General features: G+C 38.5%; 1 protein-coding gene across 3 annotated transcripts in view; it reads right to left on the bottom strand.

Moving 5' to 3' along the window:
• Positions 1-20,934, bottom strand: part of kif16bb (kinesin family member 16Bb) — a 50,150-nt gene extending 29,216 nt beyond the window's left edge. For all 3 annotated transcript variants that reach the window (XM_061910565.1, XM_061910567.1, XM_061910566.1), the window contains exons 1-12: positions 20,788-20,934; positions 20,663-20,726; positions 20,481-20,588; positions 20,287-20,403; positions 12,392-12,492; positions 8,106-8,221; positions 6,017-6,159; positions 5,603-5,771; positions 2,416-2,541; positions 2,110-2,285; positions 1,965-2,030; positions 1,832-1,891 (exon numbers count right to left, since the gene is read on the bottom strand). In XM_061910565.1, the coding sequence (XP_061766549.1) occupies positions 1,832-1,891; positions 1,965-2,030; positions 2,110-2,285; positions 2,416-2,541; positions 5,603-5,771; positions 6,017-6,159; positions 8,106-8,221; positions 12,392-12,492; positions 20,287-20,403; positions 20,481-20,588; positions 20,663-20,726; positions 20,788-20,927 (1,386 nt within the window). In that variant the 5' untranslated portion in view covers positions 20,928-20,934. The remainder of the gene's footprint in view (positions 1-1,831; positions 1,892-1,964; positions 2,031-2,109; positions 2,286-2,415; positions 2,542-5,602; positions 5,772-6,016; positions 6,160-8,105; positions 8,222-12,391; positions 12,493-20,286; positions 20,404-20,480; positions 20,589-20,662; positions 20,727-20,787) is intronic.

Genomic DNA, 20,934 nt, shown 5'->3' with positions numbered 1-20,934 from the left:
CAATCACGCCTCTCCAGGTTTCACTGTCGTTACCAACATGAGCGTTGAAGTCTCCCAGTAGGACAAGGGAATCACCCGGGGGAGCACTCTCCAGTACTCCCTCGAGTGTACCCAAAAAGGGTGGGTATTCTGAACTGTTTGGTGCGTAAGCGCAAACAACAGTCAGGACCCGTCCCCCCACCCAAAGCCGGAGGGAAGCTACCCTTTCGTCCACTGGGTTGAACTCCAATGTGCAGGCTTTAAGCCGAGGGGCAACCAGAATTGCCAGCTCAGCCCGTCGCCTCTCACTGCCGGCCACGCCAGAGTGAAAGAGAGTCCAGCCCCTTTCAAGAGAAGTGGTTCCAGAGCCCTTGCTGTGCGTCGAAGTGAGTCCGACTACATCCAGCCGGAATTTCTCTACTTCGCGCACTAGCTCAGGCTCCTTTCCCCCCAGTGAGGTGACGTTCCACGTCCCAAGAGCGAGCTTATGTAGCCGAGGATCGGACCGCCAAGTGCCCTGCCTTCGGCTGCCGCCCAGCTCACATTGCTATGGGTGGTGAGCCCATTGGAGGGGGGACCCACGTTGCCTCTTCGGGCTGTGCCCGGCCGGGCCCCATGGGTACAGGCCCGGCCACCAGGCGCTCGCCATTGTGCCCCACCTCCGGGCCTGGCTCCAGAGGGGGGCCCCGGTGACCCGCGTCCGGGCGAGGGAAATCTGTGTCCTTTGTTTTTACTTTTCATAGAGGTTTTCGAGCTGCTCTTTGCCTGGTCCCTCACCTAGGACCAGTTTGCCTTGGGAGACCCTACCAGGGGGCTTAAAGCCCCCAGACAACGTAGCTCCTAGGATCATTGGGACACGCAAACTCCTCTACCACGGTAAGGTGGCAGCTCAGAGAGGGACAAGGAAAGTATATTTCTGTATCATCCCTGCAGGACGAGGAATAGCTAAACATGCTTCACTAAACACCGTAGCTCACGCGTCAAAGTAAACAAATGCCATTTCAATCAATCAATCGTTTATTTATATAGCCCTAAATCACAAATGTCTCAAAAGGACTGTAGAAACCATTACGACTACGACATCCTCGGAAGAACCCACAAAAGGGCAAGGAAAACTCACACCCAGTGGGCAGAGAGAATTCACATCCAGTGGGATGTCAGTGACAATGCTGACTATGAGAAACCTTGGAGGACCTCAGATGTGAATCTACACCTGACATCCACTATAAAGATACCAATTACAGGAGCGTATCAAGTCGATACTACTAGTCGATATTCTTTAGCATCAAAAAATATTTCATTTAAAAAAAGTTATATTATGTTAAACTCAGGAAATATGTCCCTGGACACGAGGACTTTGAATATGACCAATGTATGATACTGTAACGACTTGGTATTGGATTGATACTTTACATTAGTTTTGGAAAATACCACAAACAGAAGAATAGGTGATCATTACATTTTAACAGAAGTGTAGATATAGTATGTAAAAAGAGAAAGTAAGCAGATATTAACAGTATAGTTAGTCTAAGTTGTCTTGTATGTTCACTATTTTATTTAAGGACAAACATGCGATAAGAAACATGTTTAATGTATTGTAAGATGATTTGTTGACATAAAGCCAATGCAATTTTTTGTGGTCCCCTTTATTTAGAAAAAGTATCGAAATACATGTTGGTACTGGTACCAAAATATTGGTATCTGGACAACCCTAGTACAGCCCAAGTTGGTATCTATCACTACCCGGGGATGACATTTCATACACAAGTGAACAACTGCATGATTTATATTTGCAAAGCATTAAAAGAAAGGTGCAACAATGTACAGTACATTAAAGTAACAATTACCATACCTCCAGAAGACTATGGGTTTCCTCCCATCTGCAGGTCCACTCCTTGGTGAGGGTATAAATCTGCAGGAAATTAAATCAATGCTGGAGTTTACCAGGAAGCGCCCTAAAACCGCATACTTAGTTTAGCACTTACCTTTTCCTCATTCTGATGCAGCTCCTCCTCTACCTTCAGTGAGGAAGACAGCTGTTTATGAGAAACCTGGAAATGACCCAAGACAATTAACCTTTGAAAAAGAATTGAATATATTTTCTTTTTAGTAAATCAAAAAAAATCAGACCAGTTTGGTTCCTTCTAGTAGATTCTTCAGCCTGGTGACCTCTGACTGCAGCTCCCTGATCAACTTGACGCTACTGTCTTCATTCACTGTTGGTGAATTCACGATGTTTCGCGCACGGCTAGCGTATCGCAATGTGCTCAAGGTCTCTGCATAGTGCAGATCAGCGGGTGAAATGGCTGCAAGGAAAGGTCGACAGGATCAATGCACACAGGTAGATGAAAAGAGGAAAACAATCAGGACAGGGAAGGCTGGGAAAAGTCGGAAAATGCCCGGTCAGCAAAAATTTACAGGAAGAACGTTGCGTACTTGCAATCATGGTGGTCTTTGAGTTTCCACCCAGGCTGTCTTTAAGCAGCCATGTCAGCACAGAATCTCTGTAAGGGATGAAGATCTTCTGCTTTTTGCTTGTTCGCTCTACCGCACTGAGGTCAGCTACAACAAACACGCACACACAAAGTGAAAGTGTTGAAATTATTTTGCCAATTTTAGTCAATCATTCAGTACAATCCTGATTAGAACTGTGTCACACTTGGATTATATGCCATTTTTTTCTCTTTTAAATGGTCTAAATACAAAGTGTGAATATTTTTTTCCTGCGCAGAACGTACAAATGCAGAGTTAAGAACAAAACTATTCATACACTTAGAGCACTTTTTGGAATCAGTACGTTCCAGCTGGAAATTAAACAAAAATGTATCAAAAGTTAGTTGTGCTGGAGGCATTAAACATATTGGCTTCAGTCAGTGTTTATCACCTTTATGAAAGTGATCCTGGTACCTGTCTTACATAATCTAGAACAGGGGTGTCAAATTCCCCCCTCCAGAGGGCCGCATATTTAAAAACAAAAGATGTAAAGAGCTACGTAATTTTTTTTTCTTCCACATGATTTTCTAAACAGTGTTTGAAAAAAATCTGTTATTTAAAAATCAAATGTTTGTGTTATCTATATGCATCAACTTTTCAGTTATGCCTTTGCATTGTGCATATTTGCAGTTTATTTTTTTCCCCCACAATATACCACCAGCCAATAAAAGCAACCTCTCTATACCATGCCTTATACATTTAGTATAGACATTAACAAATTTAAAAAAAGAATATACTTTTGAAAAAAATCCACATACATTTTTTTTCCCCCGCTTTTACCACGGTCGCCACAGCAACTCAAATAGTTTTGCCCTCTGCAATTAAATGCAGAAGTGGGTACCATTGTAGCTCTTCATTGTACTTTGTCATTTCCAATTAAACATTTGACTAATTAAAAATATAGTGCTATCAAAAAATTGTTTTAAATCAGATTAAACAATTTAAATTGGATTAATCACAATTTTGAATGTGGATTATTCATGATTACAACACATACAGACAATTCTTTCTCAGGACTGGACTGTGCACCTTACCTCCTTTTTCGCCCCTTCCTATGTTTTGCATATTTATAGACTGTCGCACTGATACTGGAGTTGCTTTTAATCTCATTGTACTCGTGTATAGTGACAATAAAAAAGGCATTGTATTCTATTAATCACACTTTCAAATTGAAGTTATTACTTTCATTATTCTAAATTAACTTGAAGACCCCAATATTTGGACACAAATGCAATTTTATTGTCAGAATGTCATTCGGGAACTTTTTTTTTTTTTTAAATGTTTTACTCAAATGCACGCCTTTTTTTTTTTGGCACAAAACTTAGTGTCATCTGAAAGTCTATTCGGGTTTGATATTGAAGTAAAATTTGCCAGTCAGCCCACCAGTCAGTCAGTCTACTCACTTAATCGCTGCACTCATATGCATTGACCTGATTACTTGCTTCACCTTTCAAGTAACCCTCTGCGGTTAAGGTAGAAGAGCATGTATGGTTATAAATGTTCAGTTTCAGTTTATTCCGAACATGCATACGATACAATGTAATGCATCACATATTTCCAGTTTCATTACAGTACTTCCGAAAAGTAGTAAAAAGGAAAACTTATTTAATCCTACCCCTTTTAATATCATAGCAGTTTTATCCCATTTCCTTGTTCGGTATGTAAAAGAAAAGTGAATTAAAAAATACATAAAAAATTATGAGTACGTAAACAAATACATAATTATCTCATTTAAAGAAAAAGTTCAAGAAGTTCATAATTTTTCTGTGTACTTTGTGAACACTTGTTCAAACAATCTCTTAAATAGAATTTATATTGGGGCTTTCTCTGATTTCCTTGCTTAATCCATTCCATAATTTAATTCCACATACGGATATGCTAAGAAGGTCTTAAATTTTGTACCTGCATACAAATGTTTTAAATTACATTTTCCTATTAGGTTATATTTGTCTTTTGTTGACAAGAATTGTACATTCTTGGGTAGCAGGTTATAGTTTAGGGGTGTCCCCACATCTGCGGCCCCCTCCAAGGTTTCTCATTGTCATCCCATTGGGTTCTGTTTTTTCTTGCCCTGATGTGGGATCTGAGCAGAGGACGTCGCTGTGGCTTGTGCAGCCCTTTGAGACACTCGTGATTTAGGGCTATCTTGATTGGTCCGGTCCGATCCGATCCGGTGGCCATGTACTGCTCGCCTGTGTATCGGCTGAGGACATCTCTGCGCTGCTGATCCGCCTCCGCTTGGGATGTTTTCCTGCTGGCTCCGCTGTGAACGGGACTCTCGCTGCTGTGGTGGATCCGCTTTGAACTGGACTCTTGCGACTGTGTTGGATCCATTATGGATTTAACTTTCACAGTATCATGTTAGACCCGCTCGACATCCATTGCTTTCCTCCTCTCCAAGGTTCTCATAGTCATCATTGTCACCGACGTCCCACTGGGTGTGAGTTTTCCTTGCCCTTATGTGGGCCTACCGAGGATGTCGTAGTGGTTTGTGCAGCCCTTTGAGACACTAGTGATTTAGGGCTATATAAGTAAACATTGATTGATTGATTGATTGATTGATTGATTGATTTCCCCTTCTACTGTTACAGAGTAGCATCAGTTCAGTTTTACTGGATATTCAAAGAGTCTGTTTTTGTCAAACCATCTTTTTAATATGTTCGTTTCTTCAGTTATTTGTATTAGCGACTGTGTGTTCTTTCCTGAACAAAACACAGTTGTATCAGCAAATAATACTAACTTTCAGTCCTTAGCAACTTTATAAATGTCATTTACAAAAATATTGAACAATTTTGGTCCAAGTATTGATCCCTGAGGTACGCCACATGATATCAGCTCTGTAGATGTGTTCGCTTTACGTATTGCTTACTGCTGGCCAAGTAGCTTCTTACCCAGCTCAATGTGATTGATATCGCCACATCTAGTTAGTGTGTGACAATCATTGGTACTTTTGATATGCGTATAAACAAGATTAATGCGATAATTTGTGATTAATCACATGAGAACTTTTTGGCAGCCCTAATATATACACATCACTTTAACGCAAAACATTTGGTAAGAGTAATCGTCAGTTCAATTTAATTGATTATGCTGGCTGCAGTGTGCCGTTCCTGAAGAAAGAGCCATTTACCCAATGCAGAGATAACAGTGCCGAGGGTGACGAGGGATTTGTTAATGTTGGCTCCCTCCTTCAGCCTGACGCCTGAAGTGCGAACTGCATCAGCCCTCTCGCTGCCAGCCAGGTCGACCAGGTGGATCTTACTCAGCATCTCACGCGGCAACTCAGCATCAAACCATGCCTTTGGCAAGAACAAACATCACAGTATAATACTGGCGCACTTAGCATGACAACAAAAGAGCACTTTATGATGAAAATAAGACTTTGAATTTTTTTTTTTTTTATTAAAAAGGAAAACTTTAGGACACCCAGCAGAGAAGTATAGGGCTAATTAGAACTGAGATATGGCCTTTATCATCAGCCAAATAATTAACTTTGCCAATGCACTTAAATTCAAAACAGCATTCCACCTCCTCTGCATCTCACCTGAGTAAAGTTGATGGTAAAGATGGCGTGTGAGCGACTACTGCAGTCATTCATCCCCGTGCTGGCAGTGATACGTTTGGCATTCCCAAGAGCTATCAACTCTTCCATGTTCCTGTAGCTGTGAACAGAGTGCTTAGATAGATCTAAGCAAAGAAGGTTGTCATGATTTTTTTTTTTTTTTCAAGCGGACCTATGATGATTATTATCTACATTTGAAACGCTTCCTTGTGTTCCAGGTAATATTGGGTATGCTTAAGTATACATTTTGCTTAAAAGCCATATTTACCTTTTTTGAGTCAGTCTACAAAATCAGCAAGTATTACCCAGTTTGCAAATTAAACCACGCCTTGCCGTCCCTTAAAGTATGTTGTCTTTTGAAAAGATATTCCATCCATCCATTATCTTCCGCTTATCCGAGGTCGGGTCGCGGGGGCAACAGCCTAAGCAGGGAAACCCAGACTTCCCTCTCCCCAGCCACTTCGTCTAGCTCTTCCCGGGGGATCCCGAGGCGTTCCCAGGCCAGCCGGGAGACATAGTCTTCCCAACGTGTCCTGTGTCTTCCCCGTGGCCTCCTACCGGTTGGACGTGCCCTAAACACCTCCCTAGGGAGGCGCTCGGGTGGCATCCTGACCAGATGCCCGAACCACCTCATCTGGCTCCTCTCGATGTGAAGGAGCAGCGGCTTTAATTTGAGTTCCTCCCGGATGGCAGAGCTTCTCACCCTAAGGGAGAGCCCCGCCACACGGCGGAGGAAACTCATTTCGGCCGCTTGTACCCGTGATCTTATCCTTTCGGTCATATCCTTTGAAAAGATATTGTTGAATATATATTTTGAATGTGACCGCAACTTAGTTTTTCAGACATGGTGGAAAATAAACTTCATAATTATGTAAATTCACCCGTTCACAACATTAGGTCCACCCGCACACTCTGATCGAATCAGCCTCATAAAATAGAACTGCTTTTACCAGAATTTATATCACCGCATATCGCAATTCAGTGTTATTAGATAAAAATAATACTTTATTCTTCCTTTTTTTGTGTTCGCTCAAAATCAGCTGGTCATTCAGAGCATCCCCCTCTATGAAGGATAGCTTGACTAACTTCCAAATAAGTACCATTTTTTTTGGATTATAAATCACTTCGGAGTATACGTCACACCGGCCGAAAATGCATAATAAAAGAAGGAAAAAAACATGTCGCACTGGAGTATAAGTCGCATTTTTGGGGTAAATTTATTTGAGAAAATCCAACACCAAGAATAGACATTTGAAAGGCAATTTAAAATAAAGAATAGTGAACAACAGGATGAATAAGTGTACGTTATATGAAGCATAAATAACAAACGGAGAACGTGCCTGGTATGTTAACCTAACATATTGTGGTAAGAGTCCTTCAAACAACATATAGAACAGGCTATAAGTTTACCAAACAATCGGTCACTCCTAATCGATAAATCTGATGAAATCTTCTTCCTCAATGTCGCTTCTAAACAACTCTGCCAACTCCAAAAAGGTATGCGCCGCTTCCTCTTGTTTTCTGCTGCATATTTCACTACGTCCAGCTTGTAATCTGCAGTACATGATTTCCTTTTCGGTGCCATTTTTGGTTCAGCCCTTCCCAGTTTTTATAAGTTACCGCCAACGTTGAAATTATCCATTTTGATAGCTACGGCAGTAACATATAGCAGTTAGCATCCCATGACCCACAACGCACTTCTGCCATGACCCTCCCCCGCCGAATTCTTATTGGTTGACGTGTGTGTGACGATTGCTGACATTTTCTTCGTCTCTTCCACGAATGATATATATATTTGATATTTTACGGTAATTTCACACATAAGTCGCTTCGGAGTATATGTCGCACCCCCGGCCTTACTATGAAAAAAACTGCAATTTATAATCCGAAAAATACGGTACATCCACCTTATTGTGACATCACAATGCATCCAGACTCTAAAACCCTGTACAAAGAGGCATCCAAAACTGTGTGTAAACTCACACCAAAATGCCTGAACTTTGACGCATGTGCATGGTATAACGAGTATCCAACACCAGAGATATAAGGAGGGGAAAAAACAAAATCTTACGCTCTACATATGGCCCATCCCTCGGGTGTTCTCGCACTCTTAAACCTCCACCATCCGTAGCCATGCTCTTCTTTTGGAGTAGATCATGCACACGTTCATTGTAGATCTCCATAAAGCTGGTGTCCACACAAATGTCCAATGGTCACATCCAAGGGTTTCAGTGTTGATTTGTGAAACATAGAAAAAACAAGAACACGAAACTCCTTAAAAAACAAGCAGTTATTCAGATTGCACTAGCAGTGAGAAAGCATAAGCAATATGTTTTGGCACAACACATTAAATACTGCAGTGCAGTAGGCAACTGCAGGAAAAGGACAGGTCTTGCAAGGATTGCTCCCTGTGTAAATGAGTCCTGCAGGTTCTGGATCTGTGTTGAGAAGTGAAAGGTCAAATTTAAGATTTGGTTTACAAACCAAAATCGAGCCAAAGATGCTTTAATCATCCCAACTACCCAGATACACATCAAATTTCCCTGAGCTGAACCAAACATTGAGAACAGCTGAACCCACATGGAAAATGAGTTATTGCTGCTCAGTCAATAGACTTTTGAGAAAGACGATACAATAAAGTTTGTTTGTCTTTAGACCATGTGTATTAAACAGAAGCATGATTGACACCATCTGACCATTGGGTACTGAAAAAGTACAACTATACAAAAAGCAGACAAGTAAAAGCACTTTCATTCAGTTGAATTCAACTCAACCAATAATCACCAACACACCCAGAACATCTAAAGGGGGGAATTTTCACAAGATGTTGAAAAAAATATTTAGCAGGGGAGCAGTATAACAAAAAAAAAAAACACAAACACAATAAGGAAAAAAGGCTTACATCTTCTTCCTTCTTTAAGAGTCCTACTTTGCAAGCAAAAGGTGGCATAAAAGTAGGGCAAGGTGCGCATTAAGGGTACTCAGCAGGGAACGAGGTTTAAAATGGAGCAATCTCTGCTTTTTGAAAAACCAAAAACATTTACTGTACTCGTCTGCCTCACAATACAAAAGGTCCTGAGCAGTCAAGGTTCAATCCTGGGCTCGGGATCTTTGTGTGGAGTTTACATGTTCTCCCCGGGAATGTGTGGGTCCCCTCCGCATACTCCAGCTTCCTTCCACTTCCAAAGACATGAACCTGGGGATAGGTTGATTGGTAACACTAAATTGGCCGTAATGTGTGAATGTTGTCTGTCTGTTGGCCCTGCGATGAGGTGGCGACTTGTCCAGGGTGTACTTCGCCTTCCGCCCGATAGTAGCTGAGATAAGCACCAGCGCCCCCCGTCACCCCAAAGGGAATAAGCGTTAGAAAATGGATGGATGGAAGGGTTCCAAAATATTGTTTAAAGAGTTAGCCTAAGTTAATGTGGGGGTGTGACAGCGTTCATAAGACAGTAAATAAATATTTCGGGGAGCAATAAGCTATGTTAGAAGTTGAGAGCCGCAAGATTGTAACCCACATTGTAAACCAAAGGTTGATGCCAGCTTCTTCGGATCAAGGCACTATAGTTGCAGTCCTTGAGCATGCTGCGGTTTTAAGTTTGGCGGCATTTCTTAGGGCAAGGGTCACCAACCTTTTTGAAACCAAAAGATACTTCTTGGGTACTGATTAATGCGAAGGGCTACCAGTTTGATACACACTTAAATTGCCAGTAATGGTTTATTTGCTCAATTTACCTTTAATAAAAAAAAAACTATATATATGAAAAATGGGTATTTGGTGGTTCGGGCATCTGGTCAGGGTGTCACCCGAACGCCTCCCTAGGGAGGTGTTTAGGGCACGTCCTGAACGCCTCCCTAGGGAGGTGTTTAGGGCACGTCCTGAACGCCTCCCTAGGGAGGTGTTTAGGGCACGTCCAACCGGTAGGAGGCTACGGGGAAGACCCAGGACACGTTGGGAAGACTATGTCTCCCGGCTGGCCTGGGAACGCCTCGGGATCCCCCGGGAAGAGCTAGACGAAGTGGCTGGGGAGAGGGAAGTCTGGGTTTCCCTGCTTAGGCTGTTGCCCCCGCGACCCGACCTCGGATAAGCGGAAGATGATGGATGGGTATTTCTGTGTCATTCCGTTGTACATTTTTTTTTCCTTTTACGGAAGGTTTTTTGCAGAGAATAAATGGTGAAAAAAAACTTAATTGAACGGTTTAAGAGAGGAGAAAACACGAAAAAAGTGAAAATTAAATTTTGTAACAGTTTATCTTCAAATTCAACTGTTTAAAAGTCAACCGAAAAAAATTGAGAAAAACTAGGTAATTCGAATCTTTTTGAAAAAATTAAAAAATAATTTATGGAACATTAGTAATTTTTCCTGATTAAAATTAATTTTTGAATTTTGATAACATGTTTTAAATAGGTTAAAATCTAATCTGCACTTTGTTATAACACATTGGACCAAGCTATATTTCTAACAAAGACAAATCATTTATTCTAGAGATTTTCCAGAACAAAAATTTAAAAAAAGGAATTCAAAAGACTTAAATATTTAAAATTTGATTTTACAGTTTTTCTAGATTTGCCAGAATTATTTTTTTGAATTTTAATCATAAGTTTGAAAAAATATTTCACAAATATTTGAAAAAACAGAAGCTAAAATTAATTAAATCAAAATGTATTTATTATTCTTTACAATAAAAAATAAAATTACTTGAACATTGATTTAAATTGTCAGGAAAGAAGAGGAAGGAATTTAAAAAAGGTAAAAAGGTGTATGTTTAAAAATCCTAAAATAATTTTTAAGGTTGTATTTCTCTAAAATTGTCTAAAAGTTATAAGAAGCAAAGTAAAAAAATAAATACATTTCAACAAGTGAAGACCAAGTCTTTAAAATATTTTCAAATTGTCTTTGAGTTTTGTCGCTCTTTGAATTAAAAATGTTAAGCAAAGCGAGAGGATTTCTTGCTAGTAAATAAATAAAATTAAAAAAATAGAGGCAGCTCACTGGTAAGTGCTGCTATTTGAGCTATTTTTTAAAACAGGCCAGCGGGCGACTCATCTGGTCTTATGGGCTACCTGGTGCCCGGGGGCACCGCGTTGGTGACCCCTGCTCTAGATCATAAATCTCACTTGGAAAGTAGATGACAGATTATAATATGACAAGTTGGAACACATTGACAGCCTTTAAGGGCCTCCGTAGAACTGGCAAGGAAGACACAAAAATGGCTTTTTTATGCATTCTAAAAATACTGCTCATGCTAGACGGCTAACAATGCAAATAATGGGAATACAACCTATTCTGCCGATAAAGCCCTCTAATAAACCAACAACAATTTATGTACATGATGTTTAGTAAACATATTTTGACGTGTAATATTTACTGTATTATGGTCATTTTATGCATTTTCAGAACATTTATTTTTTGGGTGTATTGAGAGCACTTTGCAACATTCACAACAGCAGCTACTAATAATACCAGACTTTGAGTGCCAGACTACTACTTTAGGACTGATGATCCAAAATCCATATATTTTTTATCCTGCATATACAGAATGAGCTACAAGTTTTAGACTGTATGCGCCAAGCAGATCAAGCTATAGTGAAACACTTAGCATCAAGTAGCACTATTGCCAAGTGCTATACAGCAGTGGTTCTCAAATGGGGTTACGCGTACCCCTGGGGGTACTTGAAGGTATGCCAAGGGGTAGGTGGAGATTTTTTTAAATAATTCTAAAAATAGCAAAAATTCAAAAATACTTTATAAATATATTTATTGACTAATACTTCAACAAACATATGAATGTAAATTCATAAACTGAAAAGAAATGCAACAATGCAATATTCAGTGTTGACAGCTAGATTTTTTTGTGGACATGTTCCATAAATATTGATCTCTATTACAATCCCCAAAGAGGGCACTAAGTTGATGATTACTTCTATGTGTAGAAATCTTTATTCATAGTTGAATCACTTGTTTATTTTTCAAGAAGTTTAGTTATTTGTATATCTTTTTTCCCATATAATTCAAAAAAGACCACCACAAATGAGCAATATTTTGCACTGTTATACAATTTAATAAATCAGACTGATGACAGTGCTGTATTTTACTTCTTTTTCAACCAAAAATGTTCTGCTCTAAATTGGGGGTACTTGAATTAAAAAAATGTTCAGTGTATCACAATCCTCACTCAGGTAAAAAAAAAAAAAACGCTGGGAGTATTGCTCATTTATAAGATGGTTTTGAGGTCGGAACTTATTTTTAAAGCCTTTACATCAGTCTATTGTGTTGTGCTTTTTAATAAAGGGAACAATATGTTTTCACACTTTGTAGGTATAGAAGTGCATAAAGATGAATGACGGTGCCTTACCTGACTTCTGTACGAAATGAGACGTGATGATCGAGCATGCTTCTTTCAGCTATTTTGGAGAACAAGCCTTCACATATCCTTGGGATTAACCCTTTTTCCTCCTGCCGCAAAAAAAAAATAGTGTTTTATTTAGAACACTGTAGTGACAGTTTTTGGGCCTTGTATTCATTTAACCATGACTGTCACTGCTTTTCTATTAACACGAAACCAGCACGCTAAGGCAGCGGCACACAAACAATACAAAACTACTGAAGCTTAGAGGCAATCTCTTGATCTCTTGTTTTAATTACAAAGAAGCAGATCAAGCATTAAGAATGTTACGTAATTAACACAGAAGTCGACAGCAGCTTGGATGATGTCCTAATGTGAATTCTACGTTAGGGCGGGAAATGGAAGCACTGCGGGCTGCTGCACTCATCATGTTTTCTGATTAACGGAGAAAAAACAGAGTGCAAAGGAGGGATGTCTGATGAGGTCATCTTCTAATGGGGTAAAGTGTCGGTGATGGTCACGCTGGGTAAGCACTACCAGGTTGTTTTGCAGAGTCAGTGCTGATAACATCGATACATTGGGGTTTTATTAGGTTTAAGACGTGGATGATCAAAAGTTTAGTAAATATGCATGCAATTTATAGGACTGGAGACAAACACCAGTCTACAAACAATAAACCTGCTTCCTTACTAAACTATTGACCAACAGATTGGACAAATTCATAAATAAAAAGGGTAACGATCGATTAGTACCAGTACGGATACAGCGCAAACATCTCAACATTGACATGAATCCAAATAATGGAGGAAATTACCAATGCAATAGATCATTAATGGTATTCAGCTGCAGTGTTTAGGGACTTAAAAACATTTAAGTCATTTTGAAAACTGTCCACAGAGAAGAGGATGATTGCTTTCAAAATTTAGCTACAAAAGCAAGATTGGGACAATGTGTACAAGTTCTTAAACAAGTTCATAATACTTTACGACAAACATTGTCCATGGAGACAACTCAGTAGTAAGCAGAGAAAGAATAATCAACCATGGAAGGGAAAGAGATTGAAAAATGCTTGTAAGAAGAAGAATACACTATATAGAAAATGTATAGCACAAAAAACTACAGAGAGAAGTAGAAAAAGTATAAAAACAAGTTAAACATACTATGATCATGTAGAAAAGAATATTATAGTGAATTATTGGACAGGAACAAAAATATGAGCGCAACATGGGGCATTCTCAATAGCATTAATAAAATGTCCCTAAGAGGGATTACAATACTTCTTAGCCTCAAACATAATGACAACATAAAAGAAGTAATTGAAAGCTTTAATAATTACTTTGTAAATATTGGAGGAAAGGATTCCAGACCCAGTTTCAATTGAGGATTGTAATGATACCATAGAGCGAAATCCCAACTCCATGTTCCTCAGTAATGTGACACAGGAGGAAATACAGTAGTTAAAATCTTGAAAAAAATGTAAATCTAAGACTTTAACTGATTGTAACGGAATAGATATGGAAACGATAAAGGTTATTGAAGAGCTCTCAGGACCATTAATGTATATTAGTAACCTGTCATTTCAAACAGGTACATTTTTAAACAAAATGAAAATAGCTAAAGTTGCACCAATTTATAAGACTGGAGACAACATATTTTACAAATTATAGACCTGTTTCTTTACTTCCACAATTTTCTAAAATCATTGAAAAAAAACTGTTCAATAACAGATTAGTTTCTCATAAATAAAAATAGAATATTTGTGGAAAACCAATATGGATACAGAGCTAATGTTTCAACTTCAGTGGCTTTAATTGAAATTACAGAAGAAATTACCAATGCAATAGATGGTTAAAAAATGTGAGGCAGCAGTGTTTATGGATCTAACTAAAGCATTTGACACAATCACAATATTTTAATCAAAAAACTAGAACGATATGGCATCAGAGGGTTAGTCTTAAACTAGATAAGAAGTTATCTAACGAACAGGAAACAATACGTGAAACTAAGCGAACACACTTCTACAGTGCTAAATATATCCTGTGGTGTACCTCAGGGATCAATGCTAGGACCTAAATTATTCACTCTATATAAATGACATTTGTAAAGTTACAAGAGATTTAAAGTTTGTATTGTTTGCGGATGATACAACAGTGTTTTGTTCAGGAAAGAACACAAAGAAATTAAATTTAAAAATTGGTTTGACAAAAAACAGACAATCATTGAATCTCAGTAAAACTAAAATAATGCTATTTGGTAACAGTAGAAAAGAAAGTCAAACAAAAAGACGGAATAGAATTTGAAAGAGTAAATGAAACCAAATTTCTAGGTATAATGATAGATAAATTGAACTGGAAATCTCATGTAAAAAATATTCAACATAAAGTAGCAAGAAACACATTAATGAATAAAGCTAAATATGTTCTAGACCAGGGGTAGGGAACCTATGGCTCTAGAGCCAGATGTGTCTCTCTTGATTACTGCATCTGGCTCTCATAAATCTTAGCGGACATTGCTTAACACGATAAGTAGCGAATAATTCTGCTGGTAAACACAGTGTCAAAAATAACATTCAAAATATAAAACATTCTCATGCATTTTAATCCAACCACACGGTTTCTACCGCACCTGTTCAAGACGTCGCATTAATGGTAAGAAGTATTTTATTTGTTGGTTAGCTTCAGAATAACAATGTTATTAAAAAGAATGAGAGACTTATTATACTCTAAAAATGTTGGTCTTACATAAAAATGCACGTATTTAGTTGTATTCAGTCTTAAAAAAATTATATGGCTCTCACGGAAATACTTTTAAAAATATTTGGCTTGTATGGCTCTCTCAGCCAAAAAGGTTCCCAACCCCTGTTCTAGACCAAAAATCCCTTCATATTCTCTACTGCTCACCAGTGTTACCATATCTGAGTAACTGTGTAGAAATATGGGGAAATAATTACAAAGTACACTTCATTCACTAACAGTGTTACAAAAAAGATCAGTTAGAATACATAATGTTGGATATAGGGTAAAAAAAAACCCGTTATTTATTGAATCAAAGATACTGAAATTCCACGACAGAGTGGAATTGAAAACAGCTAAAATTATACACAAAGCAAACTATAAACTGCTTCCCAAGAATATACAACAATTCTTCAACAAAAAAGGAGAAATATAATCTTTGAGAAAAATGTAATTTAAAACATTTGTACACAAGTACAACACTTAAGACCTTCAGTATATCTGTATGTGGAATTAAATTATGGAATGGATTAAGCAATCAATGTACTAATATGATCCACTTTAAGTTTGAAGTTTCTTGAAGTGTTTTCAAAGTACAAAAAAAGAACCCATTTAGTTGTATTCAGTCTTATTTATTCACCCATTCAGTCTTTCATATCTCATCATATGAAATAGAACTTACTTCACCAATTATTTATTTATTATTATGATTACTTATGGAGTATATTGTGAATAAATTAAGTACAGGAAGTGAACAAAAGTTTTAGCAACTGTTATGTAAAAGAAAAGGGGTAGGATTTAATGAGCTCTGCTTCTTCAACCTCCTTTTCGCATATGTTGAAAAGAGAAACTGGAAGTTGTGATGTATAATGTTGTATGCATGCATGTTCGAAATAAACTCAAACATTTGACACAATAATCATGTCTTAACAAATTGGAACGGTATGGCATCAGAGTGCTGATCATGAACTGGGTAAAAACTACTTAGCCAACAGGAAGCAATAGGTAAAGCTAGAAGTACACACGTCTACAGAGGTAAATATATCTTGTGGCGTATCCCAGAGTTGAATACTAGAACCAAAATTGTCCAATCTGTATATAAACGATATTTGTAAAGCTACAGGATTTTAAGCTAGTATATCTGCAGACAACACTTTTTTTTCAGGAGACAATACACAGACGCTAATAGAATTAACAGAAGAAAGTAACTAACAATTCGCTTGACAGACAAATTCAGACATTGACAGTGTAAAAAAATCAAATGTGTAGGTGTAATAGACGATAAAAAAATAGAAATCTCAAGAAACCTGGTACATGAGAATAAGGGTTATTGCAGCTGATTTGAGGGGTGACGGAACAGTGCCAGAAATTACTCAAGATTGAGTAATTGCAGTTACGAGAGGGGCCAGGGAATGAATGCAAGCTTTGACCAGAGTAGTAGGGAGATGATCAAGTTGGCAAGTGGATGGTTTAGATTTGCAGACAAGGTTGGTTATTTCAGCAGCAAAGGGGATGATTGGATGAGAGAAGATTTGAACATCAGAGGGGTAGGGTAGTTGAAATCTAGGGGACTAACTGCTAATGGATTGTCAATTTTGATATTAAAAAAGTCATAATGGAATTACAGGGGTTGGTGGAGTAAAAATAGGGAGGGAGAGTGTCAGGTGGCCGTAGTGTTTTGTGAACCAGAGGGAATTATGCTTGAGAGTTTCTAGAACCTGACCTGATTAAACCTGCATCATTGTTAGATTTTGCTGTGGAGAAAGAGAGTCCTTATAGAAGATGAAAAATATATAGATCTCCTTGTGGATGGTGAGACCAGTTTTCCCGTAGAGGTATTCCAGTTGGCAACCTCTAGCTTTCAGTTGGTTCAGTTCAGGAGTATATCAAGGTGCAGATTGGGTAAATGAAACAGTCTGATTTAAAAGGGGCGAGGGAATCCAGTAGATTGTGAAGGCCATTATCGTAATGACTCAGTAGATCATCGGGTGCAGAATTAAAGTTGATACTGGGAAGGTCAGCAATACCAATGGCCAGTGGGGTTGGATCAGTGTTCTTGATATCACGAAAAAAGATTGTACGGGGTAGTTTGGTTATGAAGAATGTCACCTTAAACATAGGGCTGGGCAATGTATCGATATATCGCGGGTTTGTTTCTGAGCGATATAGAAAATGACCATTCTGATATATCGCGGGTTTGTTTCTGAGCGATATGGAAAATGACCATTCTGATATCCGAGTATACTTTCTCATGCAGTTGCTTTTAACTGCGGGCATTACACTACAGGCTCTTTCCACTCCTCGTGTCTCCTTCTCACAGACAGCAAGCGCACAAACGGTCACGTCATACGTCACATACGTATACGCCCTCGCAGAGCAGAGAGGTAACAGACTGGGTAACGTTAGCTGTGATGCTAGCAAAGCCGTGGGAGTGGTAATACGAGAGAAAGAAGGTGCGAATGAAGGAAAAATTAATTCCCAGGAAAAACAGCAGGGGGTCCATCGTCTAGCGGTGGTTTGGCTTCCAGCGGGAAGATGTCAAATTGACAACTTTAATTTGTCAAGTGTGGGACACAAGCGTTGCAACCAAAGTAGCATTACTGCTTATATGTAGCATCATTTGAAAAGTCACTTGCTAATAACAGTTTAATAAATACAGTTTTGGTCAATTGACTTGTGATTTCCTTTTCTGCATTAAAGTTTAAAATGAGCATATATTAATGCGGTATGAACAAGTGTTTTTAATGTAGACAAAAATCATCATACTGCTGTGATTATACGTATCAGGTGTTAAATCATGGCTAAGGCAAAATATCGAGATATATATCATGTATCGCGATATGGCCTAAAAATATTGAGATATTAAAAAAAAAAAAAGCCTATATCGCCCAGCCCTACACTAACATTAAAGGCCTAAGGAAACCCACTACTACCGACCACACAGTCTGAGTTAATATATCAATGATGAAATCTTAACATTGCAACACATGCCAATACGGCCGGTTTAGTTTACTAAATTGCAATTTTAAATTACGCATGGAAGTATCATGCTAAAACGTTGCGGTATGATGACGCGTGACGTCACGCATTGTAGAGGACATTTTGTTCCAGCACCGTTCACAGCTATAAGTCATCTCTTTTCATCGCATAATTCCACAGTATTCTGGACATCTGTGTTGCTGAATCTTTTGCAATTTGAATAATCGAGACGTCAAAGAAGAACGCTGTAGGTGGAAAGCAGTGTATTGCAGGCGCCTTTAGAAACACAAACACAGCCGGTGTTTAGTTTTTTACATTACCGAAAGTTGACGAAGCTTTACTATGGAACAGAGCGGTCAAGCAAACACGGTTGGACTGGGCCTCACACACAGACACAAAGTACAGTGTATTATGCAGCAATTATTTCGAAAGATTGTGTTTCAAAAATAGTCCCTTGCGAAGTGCAGAGATGGGCATCGCCACCACAGATCGACTGGTGCAGGTACGACCATATAATCTCACTAAAACACTAGTAACATAAGCAGATAAGGGATTTTTCCTGAATCATCCTAGTAAATTTGTCTCATAACATCTAAAATCGCTCCCACTGTATGTTTTTTTTTTTTTCTACTCCTTCACTCTCACTTTCCTCATCCACGAATCTTTCATCCTCGCTCAAATTTATGGGTAAATCGTCCCTTTCTCGGTCCGAATCGCTCTCGTGGCCATGATTGTAAACAATATTCAGATGTGAGTAGCTCCACAACCTGTGACATCACGCCCATATCATCTGCTACTTCCAGTACAGACAAGGCTTTATTAGCGACCAAAAGTTGCGAACTTTACCGTGGATATTCTCTACTAAATCCTTTCGCAAAAATATAACAATATCGCGAAATGATCAAGTATGACACATATAGTGGACCTGCTATCCCCGTTTAAATAAGAAAATCTCATTTCAGTAGGCCTTTAAATAAGTTTTTGAGCATGTCAGATATGGGGAGAGTAGAAGCAGACACATTGGGAGTTACAGAGCAGCAGAGAAGATTCAGGATATGGGCTTTTGAATGTGTGGGGAAAAAAAAAAAACTCCGCTGCTCATCAAAACTGTCCAGGCATGATATGAAGTCTTTTGTAAAGGTAGTCATTACCATTGTTAATATGAACATTAAAGTCACCAAGTATAATGGCATCAGTGGAATGGGAAGACATGAAAGTGAGGAAGGCAGAAAATGTATTGATGAATTCTGAATTTGGCTGAAGTGCATGGTAAACAGTGGCTACAGTGATAGGAGACGGACCATTCAGTTTTATGACAAGGGATTAAAATGACCCATACACCGGCACAGAGACAGGCAAGACTTTCCAGCCCTCACGATAGATTATTGCAAAACCATCACCACGACCAGTCATGCGGGGTTGACAGTTGTAAATACAACCTTAAGCTAAATTTTATGTAAATATTCTTTGCACACATACAACACTTAAAAACTTTTGTATATCAGTACTGTATGCGGAACTAAATAATGGAATGGATAATGCAAAGAAGTCAAAGTGCCAATTTGATCCCGTTTAAGAAACTGTTCAGACTTAAAATGGTTTGCAAAGTACAAAGAAAAATCCTGACATCTTGAACCTTCTTGAAAATATCAGACAATATTATTAATCTCATGGGAATCACAACTTAGCCATTTATTTTTGAAAACATAAGTTACTTATTCATTTTTTTACGTTTTTGTGCCACAGATTCAACACAGGACGTGAACAAACAAATGTGTTAGCAATTGCTATGAAAATGGAAAATGGGTAGTGTTAAATAACTTTTGCTTCTTTCGACATGTAATGAGATACTGTGCATTTGTGATGTACCATATTGTTACTGTGTACAGGTTCGAAATAAACCAATACCAACCAACCAACCAATGTACAAAATATTAGGTACACCTGCACAATTTTGTTTTAGGTTTGAATACTACAGCAACGTTTTGAGTGAGAAGAAAAATATTTACAGTGGTTTTAGACACGCACTGAATCATACGGAGAAGTGTTGCTCGTATTTTACCTGAATCAAAACTACATTAGGGTCAGAAACACCTCTCCGTAGGACAAATTTGAACCTGCTGATTTCTGATTGACACTGACAGAGAAGTACTGTATGAACTTAAGTAGTTTTAGCATAACTGAAAAACTTACCGTGTGACCCATCATTGTGTAGGATTTTCCTGATCCAGTTTGTCCATAGGCAAACACACAAGCATTAAATCCCTCACATGCAGCTTTTAAGACATCATGCCCCAAATCATTAAAAATCTGCAGAAAAGAACAATTGAGCAAACAACCATACGCTTTAAGACAGTACAATTTTTGTTATTCCAAATAATTGTTACCATTTCCTGAGATGCAAATGATGGTTTTCCTTTGTCTGTTGAATCATATGAGAAGTCATAAGAAAATATTTTTGTGTTCTTTTTCTCGCAGCCTCGACTGAATGATGTCTAGAGATGTTGAAAAGCACACAATCATATAATTATCTTTCTCATGGTGCATTCCTGTTGGAAACACACAGTACCTTATACAGAAATATAGTGTTCCCATCCAAATGGGTCACCTCCTTGGACGATAGTTGCTTTTCTCTGCCGAGAAGCAAACATGTCAAAAGTAAACTAAGCCTTAATAGAACGTATTTTCTTTTACCTTTTGTTAAGCGGACGGACTCGGACGGCAACAAGAACTGAAGCCATGACAGAGAAAGGGGTTTGCAGCCTTCTGTGTGGAAAATGTGCGTCTATATGACCCTGAACACACCAGCAACCAATTAGCACACCTGTTACCATGAATTGA

Source organism: Nerophis ophidion, linkage group LG09, assembly GCF_033978795.1.
Source record: "Nerophis ophidion isolate RoL-2023_Sa linkage group LG09, RoL_Noph_v1.0, whole genome shotgun sequence".
Classification (NCBI taxonomy): Eukaryota; Metazoa; Chordata; class Actinopteri; order Syngnathiformes; family Syngnathidae; genus Nerophis; species Nerophis ophidion.
The sequence above is the reverse complement of the archived record's forward strand: the minus strand, read 5'-3'. Positions and strand labels throughout refer to the sequence as shown.